A 13,246-nucleotide genomic window follows, 5' to 3' on the forward strand; every position below is an offset into this window, starting at 1 on the left:
ATATGCTCAGACATCCTCCAGTATGCAACCTCTCCTTCCCCACATATATGTATGTTTTCTTTTAACTAAAGAAAAAAAATGTAAAAACTCAGATCTGAAATATTTCCACATTTAAGCCATTTCCCTGCTGGTTCTACAAGGTTCTTTCCCTTTTTTCTTTTGGGCAGCAGGTTTTGCAAGGATGGTCATATGGTTCTCCTTGTGGTTTTGTTGTTTATGAAATCATTGTTCTCTGCCCCACGGACCATGAGTGGGGTTGCTTCACAAATCACCACGGTATATCCTGGGCATTACAGTAAGAGCTCCTCTCCTTACTCCACTGCATCCCCATTGTCTCTAGTTGGAAGCACAATTTCTTGGGATATCCCAGGCAATACCCCTTTTACTTAAGCACCAGATCCTTTCTATGTCAACAGCAGTATCAAACAAAATTAATAAGCAGAAATAAGCAAAACTACAATTTGGAATATTAATGAACTGTAAACCATCTTAAAAAAAAAAAAAATCATGTTTTCCATGGTCAAAAGGAAAGGGACACATGATTTTTGAGCATGAGAGTTACCATATTTATGCATAGTTTTAGTTCACTGTGTGCATGATGTTGACTGGTTTCTTACTATGAGTTTGAAGTGCATAAGCTTTGGGATTTGTCATTGGGTTTTACAGATTTCTTCAATAAAAAAGCATCTTGAACCTTACACTGTGCAAAATGCTAAAATACTCAACCTCAGCAATTATCAGAATTTTACAAAAAAAGGTGAGTCTGAGGTTTGTGTCTTTGTAGTAATGCTTTTAATAGTAATTCAAGATCTCCTTCAGTGCTGTGAAACACTAAAAGCGAGTTAAATCAGTCATATCCTAAAATACGGATGCATTTCTCTGCCAAATCTACCTTATCTGCATAAGTCAGCTGAGGTAGCGTGCATGGGTAACTTCATTTGGAGGAGGAGAATAAAATACAAAGAAACAAACACCATCTAAGCTTCACAGTGCTACCACTTCAACCATTCACAGATGTGAGGAGCATCCCAAAGCACATTTCAAAGGTCTCCATTTCCATGTTAAGGAAATTCCCTGTCTGACCATCCAGGAGCCACTGGCAGTCACACAACCATCACCTGAGCTGGGACCACAGCCCCTTCTCAGCTGCACATCCCACACTCACAGTGAGACAGGCTCGACCTCAGGTCTCCCACAACAGAGTCTCAGATGTCCCAATCCTTAAAATAATTTCATCTTGGTGCAACAACAAAATAACAGCTCGAGCTGGTGCCTCTGAGGAGGGATCCGAACAAAGGAACACCTGGGCTTTTATCCCCTCACAGTCTAAACAGGAAAAAGTCTGGGGGTCTTCAGCCCCTGCTGTGTCCCTCCCCGTGCCCTTTGTTGTGCTAAGGGTCAGCAGTTCACATCCCATGGTACAAACTCTGACCCCAGGATGTCCTTCCCACTGCCTGTTTTCAAAAAGATCACCCCTGAATATAGAAAATCTTGCCATGACACCATTTTCTGTTCTCCTAATGCTGGATAATCACAGAGACATTAGGAGATACCAGGATACACCTGGGGTTACTTTCTTTAGTCTTTTCCAGTTTGCCAGGTCATTCCTAAATCCACTACCACTTTTCTAAACAGTTGATTTCTTTGAGCAACACTGCACTACAAATGTTGTGAGCCTGAAAAAAATCTCTACATTCAAAGAAAACAAAAAGCACATCACTCGGGAAGAATTATTTTCTTCTGCAAGCATTTCCAAACCCACATGAGATCAGAAATAATCTTGGATGAAAAGAACAAATAAGCAGCTCTCACAATAATTTGTTACTTTTCAGTTTTCAGACAATACAGAAATGTCTTCATAATTCAAAAGCAAATAAGTTAATGCAAGAAAATTAATTTTCCCATATCCCTTCCTGTTCTATGTGCCAAGCTGGTAATACCTCAGCATCTATCTTTCTGTGTTCTTGAACACTTTTCTGGCCCATGTCTAAGACTTCTCAGTGCTGCAGAAATGCCATTACTTTAACAACAAAGGAACTGGAAAGGTTTCAATATTCGTGTTCTCCAGCTATTCTGCATAGAGACACAACAGTGATGCAATTCTGGAATTCAGGATATCATAGTATTTCAAGTTGTACATGGACTATGACACCATTTATTTTTGAGGTTAATTCAGCTCTCAAACCACTGAGTTATTGATGCCTCAGCAACGTCAAAGGTCTTTTAAAAGGCCCTTCTGTTCCAGCAAAGGCTCACAAATCAAAGGGATGGGGCAAAGCAATCCAGTGAGCAACAAAAAGCCCAGGAAACTGGCAGACTCATGTTCTGCCCTTGGTCCTACCATGTTTAACTTGGACCAAGCAGGATCTAGTTTGCATTACACTCACAGTTCTCATCCTGTATTTGAATGGGCAAACAATGCAGTAAATTCATTAAGATAGGTTTGCTCAGACAAATAAAATGTACTGGTGTCATTTCCACCGTTCCCTTTCCTTGTTGTACTGCCATGACTGCTCAGAGGACTGACTGCACCACTGCGTGAGCACTCCCACTCAGTACAACTGCCTGCATCAAACAGAATGAAAATACATACAAAGACACACAATCCAGTCTGGCATATTACAAAAATAAGCCCAAACATCCTGCAACTACACTGGTATCTATTGGAATGTACAAAGAAAAAGTTACCTCACACAGGATGAACAGTGAACTAAAACAAATATATTCAGCATTACAGAAATTAACAGGATCACTGCAATTAAGAGTAAATTTTCATCATAAATCAGAGCGCAGTAATATTTAGCAAGCTTTAACAGCTCTTCTTTTTTAATTCAGATGATCTACAATCTTTGTCACTTTGAAGGTCACATGTGATTGGTATCATGCCTTTGGGGGTTTTTAGACAACCTTACAATACCCACTTACTCTTTTCTCCAGGTCCTCTGACTTTTCAGTTTTATTGCCTCTGGTCCACCTACACATCTGACATAGGTACACTCGATTTTTAAAGGTCTAATTCTCATCTCACTAAAACTAATGAGATAAAAACAAATCAGCAAGAGCTGTACTAGACCACTATCATGCAATGCTATTGAGCACAATTAGATACAGCATGAAGCAAAATGCAAACTCACTCTGCCACATTCATGGTAAGAAGCCAGACAAAATCGGTGAGATTTGTTTTCCTAAGGACTGCAAGGTCAGGGTAGAGCTCTGTATTACTTCTGAAATCAGACTTGGTGAGAATTTAGGGAGGGATGTCAGGCAATTCCCCCTTTTGGCTGGATTCTGCACTTCCTAGCAATGATAAAGACTGACTGGTAGGTAACAAGAGAGTTACCTGTGCATCTTTCTTCAGCCGTTTATGAAGTCTGGTTTGTACTTGTTTATGCTGATTTACACTTCACTTCTTTCAGACTTCAGTGTGGTGACCAACAAAAAGGATGAAACACACATTCTGGCCCAAAAAGCATTTTCCTGCAGTACTTCATGTGAGTTGAAATGTTTCTTTGTTTGGTTTTGTTTCATTTGGTTGGGTTGGTTTGGTTGGTTTTTTTCATTAAATCTATGCAAAGCATTTTCAAAATAAATTACTCTGTAAAATGTTCTGCTGGAACTTTAAAAAAAAAAAAATCATGCTTTTGTTATCATTCCACTGCTGAACAGTATTTTACACTCCATAAAAATAATATATAGGAATGACACAAAATACTTGAACAAATAGGGGATTATTGCTTTGCCTTTAATCATTGCTTTACATGACATTTCAGATTACATTTCCCTGAGAGCTCCAACAACCTGACTTTATTCTTCAGAAGTCATCTGCAGAGTATACTTCACAGTACCTTGACCAGTAACAATGCCACTTTCTCTCCAATTAAATAAAAATTCAAGCATGGCACTTCAATACACCTGTACAGCTCTCTTGAACCTGCCCACTGAATCAATACTCAAGAACAGAAAAAGAAGTACCAGTAGGAAGCTGTTTTGGCACTCAGCATTGCTAAAGCCATTTTGAAGAGTTATTCTTTGGTACAGTAGCTTCAAGAAGAAAATAGTTATTATTCTCTCCATTTCAGAGTGGGAAAGCAACTAAGCAAACTACCTGAGGAGAAAAAACAAATGAAAGCCAAAACAAGTGAGGCTGATGTTGAACTCTAATTCAGTTAGTCTGGGATCTTTCTGTCATTTTTTCCCTTTTTGACAGGAAACATGGACCAGCCAAAATGTAAAACTTTGATGTAGATGCAGTGAGAAGATTTCATCAGCTCAGGATGGCAATTTTAGTTAGAAAGAAATGTAAAATGATGTCCAAGTTCAGTACTGCATTCTGTTTGATATACATCTGAGATTCTAGCCATTAAGTCAAGTATATCTGAATGGCCATCCTAACAGCAAGACTTCCTTCTGACAATCGCTTTTTCACAACAGGTGATTGAAAGTTTTATTATCAAGTTGAAGACAACAGCTGTCTCTAAAATGGGAGGTCATTTTTCATCACCCCTACTCAAAAATCTGTTTACTTCTCAGTTCCAACCAGTCCGTTAGATCCTTTTGTCCTCCAACTGTGAGTTGATAATCTATTCCTAAAATATATGCAATACTCAGAGAAACCACAAATTCAGCTCTGTGAAAACACTGTCTAGGAGCTCCATTGGGGTTTTAAAGGAGTGATTTAAGTAAAATGTGACCTACAATAAGAAGATAGTAATCTTTTCTCACAAACTAGTCCTGATACATACTTTTCAACACTTTGTAACGCAGCAACAGAAACATCTGAATCCCTCTAGATCCCAGTGCAGTCTCACCCTGGAATGGGAGGGCTGATTCCAGCAGATGGAGCTCCAGAAAGGTGATGAGGAGCCAGCACCAAGTGCTCCAGCAGCTTCAGTAACACAGAGTTTCGGGACAACCTGCCCAAGCTGACAAAATTCACCCAGCTCCTTCCTGTTTCTAAGTAGTTCGGCACACATTGTTCCCCACATTCAGAACTTCCTGAAGCACAACACAACCAGAGTCTCTGAGCCTGCTGCTGTTGTCAGTGCAAACACAGCACCTGGAGGTCATTTAATGATGTCATTTAACATCCTTATTACAAACACAGAGCCCACCTTTCCAGCCTGGAGTTAAAAAATAGTATTTAAACAATTGCTGGTTCATGAAGGAATTATCAAGACAGAACATGGCAACAAAATTATATAAAGCTCTTAAAAATCGCAGAATCATTGAATGGTCAGGGTTGGAAAGAACCTTAAACATTATCTCATTCCAAACCTGTGCTGTGGACAGACAAACCTTCCACTACACCAAGTTGCTCAGAGCCCCATCCAACCCGGCCTTGAGTACTTCCAGATAGAGGTTGTATATAAAAATACTAATAGCCAGGTCATTTTTGATCAATTTAGCAAGTCTAACACTCTGGATTTTTAAACCCCTCAGGACTTTGCTGTTTTAAATGCTACTAGACCAGCTCCTTTGGTCTTTGTAGTGACTCTTATTAATATCAGTGCCACCAAAAAGGAGCACTATTGTACATTTTATATAATCTAAAGTTGAGGAAATTTTTTTCATCATGGTTTCTTCAGCAGAAATAAAGTCTCAGGTAAATGTTTGCTGTTTTCAATCTTAAGATAAAGGGAAACCATGCAGCCAGAGAGAGAGAGAGAGTACACCACTGTCCCACACTTGATGAAGAACCATGAACAGAGCCATTACCAGCAGTTTGCTGACCTCTCCAACAACTGCACACTTAAAAGCTTCTACTCCTGTATAGATTATAAAGCAGATTATTATAAATGTCTCATGTTAAACACAGAATCCACAAGCCGACCTTTAACGCAGACATGTCTAAAACTTAACACGCCGTCATCACGGGAGAAGAATGTTATTTGCAGACTGATTCAGCTTTTGAAGCACGCACACAATGGAAGTTTATGTATTTTAGGGGCAGTGGGAGTGCACACCTGGAATGGAGAAAGTTATCCACCTGCAGGCGAGCAAGAAGGTTTTGAGTTACAGAGTAATTAATGTCAGCGTTTCGCTGTCAAGGTGCGTTGCAAGCTGCACAAACAGGAGCTCAAGCAAAAGGACCTGGTCTTCCACGCTCTTCCACAACCCTTTGAAGCCCAAAGACAATTTGCATGTAACTACTGAAGGGCTGCTGCGCAGGTATGTAATTAGCTCAAGCTAATGCTTTTTTCTAAGTAAAAAGAAAACCCCCTCAAAGTGCAAGAACCAGTTTGTGCCCGCGCAGTGGGGTGGCTCAGCCGGCACAGGTGGGCACAGTCGCTGCCCACAGCAGGGTCAGGCTGGTGGCCAGAGCGGCCCGCGGGGTGGCCCGGTCCCGGCCTGGGCAGCCCCTGCCCGCGGGCCGCAGGCGGCTCCGGCCACAGCCCCGAGAGCCCGTCGGGGTCAGTCCGGGGGCCCGAACTGCCCTCAGCGGCTCCAGCGCCCGGCTCGCCCGGAACCCCACCGCCCTCACGCCGTCCCGCGGCCGGACCCTCCGCTCCTGCGGGCACCGCGACGGGCGCTCCCGGCCCCTCCTCCCGCCCGGGACGGAGCAGCCCCAGAGCCCAGCGGAGGCGGTGCTGTCCCCCGGCGACCCCCCCGGCCCGCCCCAGCCCCGTACCGGGCGCCGGCACTGCCGGCCGGGCGGGCGTCCATGGAGGCGTCGCGACGGGCAGCAGCTGAGGGGAGGGCGGGAGGGCGACGGGCAGCAGCTGAGGGGAGGGCGGGAGGGCGGCGGGCACGGCTGGCGCTGCTGCTGCTGCTCTCCGGCGGCCGCCGCAGCCACCTCGCATGGTGTGCGTGTGGAGCGACGGCAGCCGGGGCCTCGGCGCATGTTCGGGCAGGGCCGGGCCGGGCCGGGCCGGGCGGAGGGGCCGCCCCCGCAGGTGAGCGGCTGCGGCAGCGCCCGCCCTCCGCCGGCGGTGGGGATGGGAAGGGGACGGGATGGAATGGGACGGGATTATAGCCCGAGGGTTACGGTCCCACCGCAGCGCTCGGGCGGGATCCGGGCGTGTCGCTCCGCACCGGCGCGAAAGACTCCGGGAACGGCCGAGAGGAGCGCGGGCACCGCTACTGTGTGCTGGAATTGAAGTCATTAATTCCTCTCGAGAAAAAACATGAGGAAAACATAAATCATATTTCGCCAAGTTTTCAATTAACTGCACTCTGCACCTGCTGCCAAGGCAGCGTTTGCCAGGGTGCGGCTGTCTACCCCCAGCCCAGGGGTCTGTGAGTTGTACCACGGGAGTAACACCCCAAAGGGCTCACACCTCAGATGGAACAGGTCATGAACAAATTACATAAATAAATAATTAGATCTAAATAATTAAATTCTTTAATTTGTTCATTAACATAAAATTCATAAACAAAATAAATATTTAAAATTTCAACTTGCCTCTTCCATTAAAGGAAACCAAACCCATTGAAATTGCGAATAGATGTGAAATACTGGAAAAAAATTGCATTACTTTGGCCACCATCTATATTATAATTATATCAAACACGCAGCTTCAGGGTTACAAGGATAACAGTTCAGAAAAGATTAACAGAAGAAATGAGCCTGTGAAAGGAAATGAACAAGGCAAAGGTATACACGGCCAAGGGAGTGGCAGGACAAACAGAAGGACTGGGTTGACATAAAGAAACAATGGGCACATTAACGGGAACAGTGGGTGTATAAGGTTAAAAAAAGAAAGAGTTTATTAGCTGCACACCAACAATGTGGCTCGTGATGGGAGGAACAAGGGGTGGGTGGCAGGACAGGCTCACGCTCCAGTGCTCAGGGTGCAGCTGCTCCGAGAGAGGAGCCCAGACATCCAGTGATCGAAGGACGAGTCCTCCGTCTGACAGCAGCCAAGTAGTCATGATTGTCTTCAGTAAATCAAACATTTTAGCTCACTGAGGGATAGCATAAGCAGTTGTGACAAGCACCTTCCCAGAGCTATTTTGGCACAAATGCAAGCCTACGTTTTCCAGCATAAGATACCTGTTTACATACATTTCATTTTTTGAATTGTGAGGCTCGTACATTCCAGCTCACTGTGTTCACAATGAAACGAGATTTCTGCACTTCAGCCCATTTTCAGTAGCCAGTCCTAGCTAACTTAAAGAACATTTTTATTAATAATCACCCCAGAATATACTCTAAATTGCTTTTTACAACGTTTAGAATTTTATGTTGTAGGGACAAAGTTGAAAAAGCTAAAACAGAAGGACAAATTTGCTCCTCTGAGCATAGTATTGTATGTTTGAGAACAGTTGTGCTTTTAATATCTGACAGTAAAATAAAATAAATATTTTAAGTTAAATGGATAGCATATTAAGGAAAATTAGAGAATTTAAATATATGAGTTTAACATTGAACAAGTATTTTACCTGCAGTTTTCAGGATTCAGGGTCAGTGGTTTGAACCTCAACCAAGTTATTTATTCTGTAAAAGTTATTACTGAATATGGTATGAGATGTGTACTCCAAAATCCTCAGAACTGTTTGGAACTCAAAGACCCTAATTTTAAAAATAAGGAGGTATTAGCAGAACTTCATTAAGCATTAAAAAAACTTCTACAAGGATTTAAAAACCCACTGAGTCTTTTAAAATTACTTTTTTCTGTGTAAGTGACCACACCTGTTCAAGTAGCACCTCAGGAGAGATTGCATTCTATGGAAAACAATCCTAAAGACCTTCTGGCTTTGCATACAAAAATTTCAATGCTAGTAGTCTCAAGAGAACAAACAATAAGTCTGGCAACACAGGAAGATCAGTCTAAGTGGATCAGGATGAGTCTGTCAGATGCAAACCTGAGACAGCTGACAATCTGCAGAAGTGTTACAGGATCTCTTGCTGGGACAGACCTCTGAAGTCAAAGGTAAGAATTTCTCCCTCTATTACCAGCAAACTAAATCCTCAAATATCTTGTTTAAAACAGCATTTCTGTTAAATTCTTAATCTATTTCCAGTTATTTGTATAGTCCTGTATAGGAGTGCAACTGGCTGCTTATACCAACAGAGAAAACACCTCATAACATCTCTCCTATCAACAGGATACACACAAGTAAAATGGGATAAAATTCCTTCTACTCTCACAAGGTTGTCTTTCCAGATTACAGGAGTTATGTAATAATTATGAGACCTGTTATCACTTACAGAACAGGAAATGGCTTAGCATTAAGTGGTTTGTCCATACTCACTTATTAAATCAGCAAGAGATAACTAGAAAAAACATCCTGACCTCTTGAACACACATCCAAACAATGCAGCATTTTCCCCCTCTATCAGCAGATCACCTGCTCTAGAAACTATTGGTCTTTGGTTTTGGTTAAAATCAAAGGTCCAGGCAGCTCCAGATGTCTCCATTTTCACACAACAGGAATTTTGAAGCATTCTGAGCAATGAATGGGAATGCAGATGGTGTTATTTACATATGTTTTGCTATTCATGTTTCTTTAAAGACCTTGTGGATGAAAATGACTTGTTTCAGGATATTACTGACTGATGGCTTGTCAGCTGACAAATGACAAGTTCCTTCCTATTTTTTCTGGGATAACACTATGCTGTCTTCCCTCCCCTTCCTCTTTACTTCTGTCCCTTTCCTAATTTAAGCCTCAGAGGTCCTTTCAAACACAACTCTGCAGATAATTCAAGAGTTCAGTAACACTCACATGGGCAATGAAACTCCACTCTACCTACCAGAAGGGCAAGCTTCAAACTTGCATCAAAAAAGATCTTTAATTTGGGAAAATGTCTTCTTCCTTCCGATAAGAAAAAATGGATGCATCTAAAAGCCAACCTTCATGTTTGCTCCAATTAACAACGGAATTAAATTGAAGAGTATTCACTTATTATACAGAATTCTGTAACAAGAAAACATAGTACTTTAGTTGCCAATGTTTTGAACAAATATGTTACTTTCCCAATCTTACCCTCTGTGTTATCTAAACACAGTATCATCTAAATTACCATTCTGTCAGTATTGCAAAAACAAAAACATGAGGTTTCCCATCCATGCCCACAATGACTTTGAAGATTCAGGCTAAAGTGCAACTAAAACACTCCAATACTGAAGTAATAACTTTGCTAAATATTCAAATTCTGAAACAGCCAATTTAAACTTAAGTAGGTCAATGAAACTGTTGAGAAGTTACTGGGGAAATAACACGAGACAACACAATTCTGACACTGGATGCTATTTCTGTGAAGGTGACCCATGGCAGGTGGGTCAGGTGGCAAAGGCCAGAGAAACCAGACCACAGTCAGAACACCTCATACTGAACTGCACTCACACAATGCTTTACATCTCACAGCACTCTCCTGAAAAAACAGGCAAACAGTTCACATTTATGTACTTAAACTTTATTTCTTCATAATTACAGGCTATTGTTAGAATTTTTAAACAAAAGGGAAGTCTATAAATAGAGGCTAATCCCACCTGAACAAGTTGTTTAAAAAAAACCAAACCAAACAGTTAAAACTTCATAAAGTAATGCCATTTAGCTCACAGCAGTGGTTTGTTGGTAGTCTGAGTAAAAGTCCTATAGTCAGAGTCAGTAACATGAAATGTAACATCAAATGACTCAAAACTTTAAATTCCATAAAGGAAAGCAAGAATATATATATAATATATACATATAATATTGTGTTGGTCCACTGAGTATACATTTTTAACAAAAGATAAGAAACTATGTAATCCAGTTAAGCATATGATTTGCAAGATTAGTGTACACTCATTACAAAGGTGTATAAGATAAGTTATAACTATTTAATACTTGCAAAATTTTAAGTTACTTTTTTTGAGCAGGTGTTTAAATGCTCATCTCCCAGTGCAAAAGAAAAACCATCCCAGTCAGGTTACTCATTTTTTTTCCTGAAAAATTGAAAATCCTCAAACTCATGCAACAGCAGCATTGACAGGTAGTGGGAAGAGCTTAAATATACTGAAGCATGGCTGAGTTCTCCCCCTTTGCCCCAGTGCTGAGTGTTGAAACACTTCAATTTCTCAAAAGAAATACCACAGGTTAAAAGTGCAAGAAAAAAAACCTTTGTAGATGTTTATGCTGCTGCCATCCATTTTTCTTAGATAGGGCATAAGATTATTCTTTTTGGAATTATTTTAATGAAACTGATTTTCCAAATAGAATTCTTTTAAAATGAACAATAAGTTATTTTCATTAAGTTATTTTCATTAACATTCTATCAATCCTACTCTGACTCAGTGACCATTCAGAAATCATTCAGTTTAAGGTGCAACTATCAGTTGGCATTCAATAAATTACATATACAGAAAACAACTGTGGTTAAAAAAAAATAGAAATCAGACTACCTGTTTTTTCTTTCTATTCTCAATCCTATTTCAAATGGAACTTATTAACTTGCCAGTTCAGCTGCTTATTTCACAGGCAAAAGTGGCTCAAATAGCAGTGGGGTCTCACAATTTGACAGTCACCTTAGCCAACAGCAAATGCACATGAATCTTCAGCTTAATTGCTTTATAAAACAAAATAACAGGTCTGTCTTAAAACCTATGACCATGCAAGAAAAGCAATAAAGGTTTCAGAAGGACACACTCTTTCTGATGGAGACTCCATGAAGATTATGTTAAATCCAACATAAAATCTTCAACGAGGAGAAAAAAAATCTATATGCATACATGTAGAAGAAAGCACTCCACAACTCTGGCATTACTAAAACCTCTTTAGAAGGATAAAAGGTTTCCAGTGACTAACTGCTTGATGGGAGACAGTCCGCCGTGACAGAATAATTGCTGTGTTCACTTTATGCTCAATTACCAACTGCTGATAGATTACAGTCAAACCCCAATCTCTCCATCTGCATTTTAAACTGATTTGCTTTCAGCTGGGAAAAGTACTTTGTTCTCCTGAAAACTTGAGAGAAACTGAATGCTAAACTTAACAGTTATTCAAACAATAACCAAAGGGATTGAATTTAGCAGAAACATTCACATCACTTTCAGAAATTTAAAACCTTTCATAGTTTCTTGTATATATGCATTTTCTGATTAACATTTAAATAGGTTAGGTACTCAGGAAAAGGGACTTAACAGTTTACGTAAGATAAAATCTTATTCTAAACTTCATGCTTCTGATATTTCAGATTTACTGAGTGCAATAGCCAGTTCCAAGTCTTCTTGCTCTTGTTGTTTTAGTCTTGCCAATCTTTCTTTCTCTTCTCTCTCACTTTCTCTCTTAGCCCATTCAATCATGTCTTCTTCAGTAGAATACTGCATTTCAAAAAGACAAAATAAACCAGATTAATAATACAATGATAATTATTACTGTCCAAATGCTCAGTTTAAGGGAGAATTAGTTTTTCAACAATTGCACATATTCTAGTCTTCAAATACTACTTGTTTTGTAGTTGTAATAGACTAAGATTGGCTTCATCGAAGATTTAACTACTAAGAAGTGCACTGAAGCCATCAAACTGATGTATTTTAATGAAATATGCCATGTTTCAAATTTCAGTATTAAGTTTCAAAAACATTACTTAGCAGAAAGTGCTGTAATTCAAATATATTTTATTTTGGATAAAATCCACTCTATACAAGAAAATCTGAATAAATCAGAACACTTTGCAAAGCACACTCCTATTGACACTGTAGGCCATCCTGATTTACCCTGCTTTCATTAGGGATGACTTTTCCAAGTGACAACGACTGCAAAAATTTAGCTGTGAACTGTTTCTGAATGTGTAGATGAAAAATATTGCCAAGAAGCAGCAAAATAATAAGGTAGCTGTAGAGTTAGAAGGCTGGTAGTAATACAGAGAAAGGTCAGCATGATATGAGAGGGGAAAAAAAGAACAGATTATTTCCATGTATATTGATGAGAACTGACAGTGAACTAAATACCTCTGGCACAATGATTATGAATCAGAGACAGTTAAGGGTATTATCTTAAATAAAATACAAAAGATTATGCTAAAGTTTCTTTCTAGTAAACATGCAGAAAAATTAAGAGGTAGGTGAAGTCCCTGTCCTCATGGATGTCCCAGCATTAGCTGAAAGGGTTAGAGGTTAGAGACTCCAGGTCTCTGCTTTGAGCTGCTTCTTTGGGAAATAAAAGCAGAAACACCTGAGTTTTCTCCATAGTGCACTCAGTACTTTCAGTAATTGCAGCTGGAAAATAATACTTTTTCCTTCATAAAGATAATAAACATTTTTGCCATTCCTCCAAACTGGCTTCTCAGACCCCCTAACTACTACCACAGATGGATAACCACATT

General features: G+C 40.4%; 2 protein-coding genes across 7 annotated transcripts in view; both read right to left on the reverse strand.

Annotated features, from left to right (window-relative positions):
* Positions 1 to 6,708, reverse strand: part of TTC39A (tetratricopeptide repeat domain 39A) — a 47,274-nt gene extending 40,566 nt beyond the window's left edge. Inside the window, exon 1 of one of the 2 annotated variants that reach the window (XM_069023387.1) lies at positions 6,629 to 6,708. In XM_069023387.1, coding sequence (XP_068879488.1) covers positions 6,629 to 6,663 — 35 coding nt within the window. In that variant the 5' untranslated portion in view covers positions 6,664 to 6,708. Of the gene's footprint in view, positions 1 to 5,963; positions 6,133 to 6,628 lie in introns of those variants that run through there. The other variant, XM_069023388.1, reaches the window with a different exon arrangement.
* Positions 6,709 to 10,335: 3,627 nt separating this feature from the next.
* Positions 10,336 to 13,246, reverse strand: part of EPS15 (epidermal growth factor receptor pathway substrate 15) — a 67,656-nt gene continuing 64,745 nt past the window's right edge. For 3 of the 5 annotated variants that reach the window (XM_069023393.1, XM_069023394.1, XM_069023392.1), the window contains one exon: positions 10,336 to 12,242. In XM_069023393.1, coding sequence (XP_068879494.1) covers positions 12,096 to 12,242 — 147 coding nt within the window. In that variant the 3' untranslated portion in view covers positions 10,336 to 12,095. The remainder of the gene's footprint in view (positions 12,243 to 13,246) is intronic. The other 2 variants (XM_069023396.1, XM_069023395.1) reach the window with 1 other exon arrangement.

Source organism: Aphelocoma coerulescens, chromosome 8, assembly GCF_041296385.1.
Source record: "Aphelocoma coerulescens isolate FSJ_1873_10779 chromosome 8, UR_Acoe_1.0, whole genome shotgun sequence".
NCBI classification, from domain to species: Eukaryota; Metazoa; Chordata; class Aves; order Passeriformes; family Corvidae; genus Aphelocoma; species Aphelocoma coerulescens.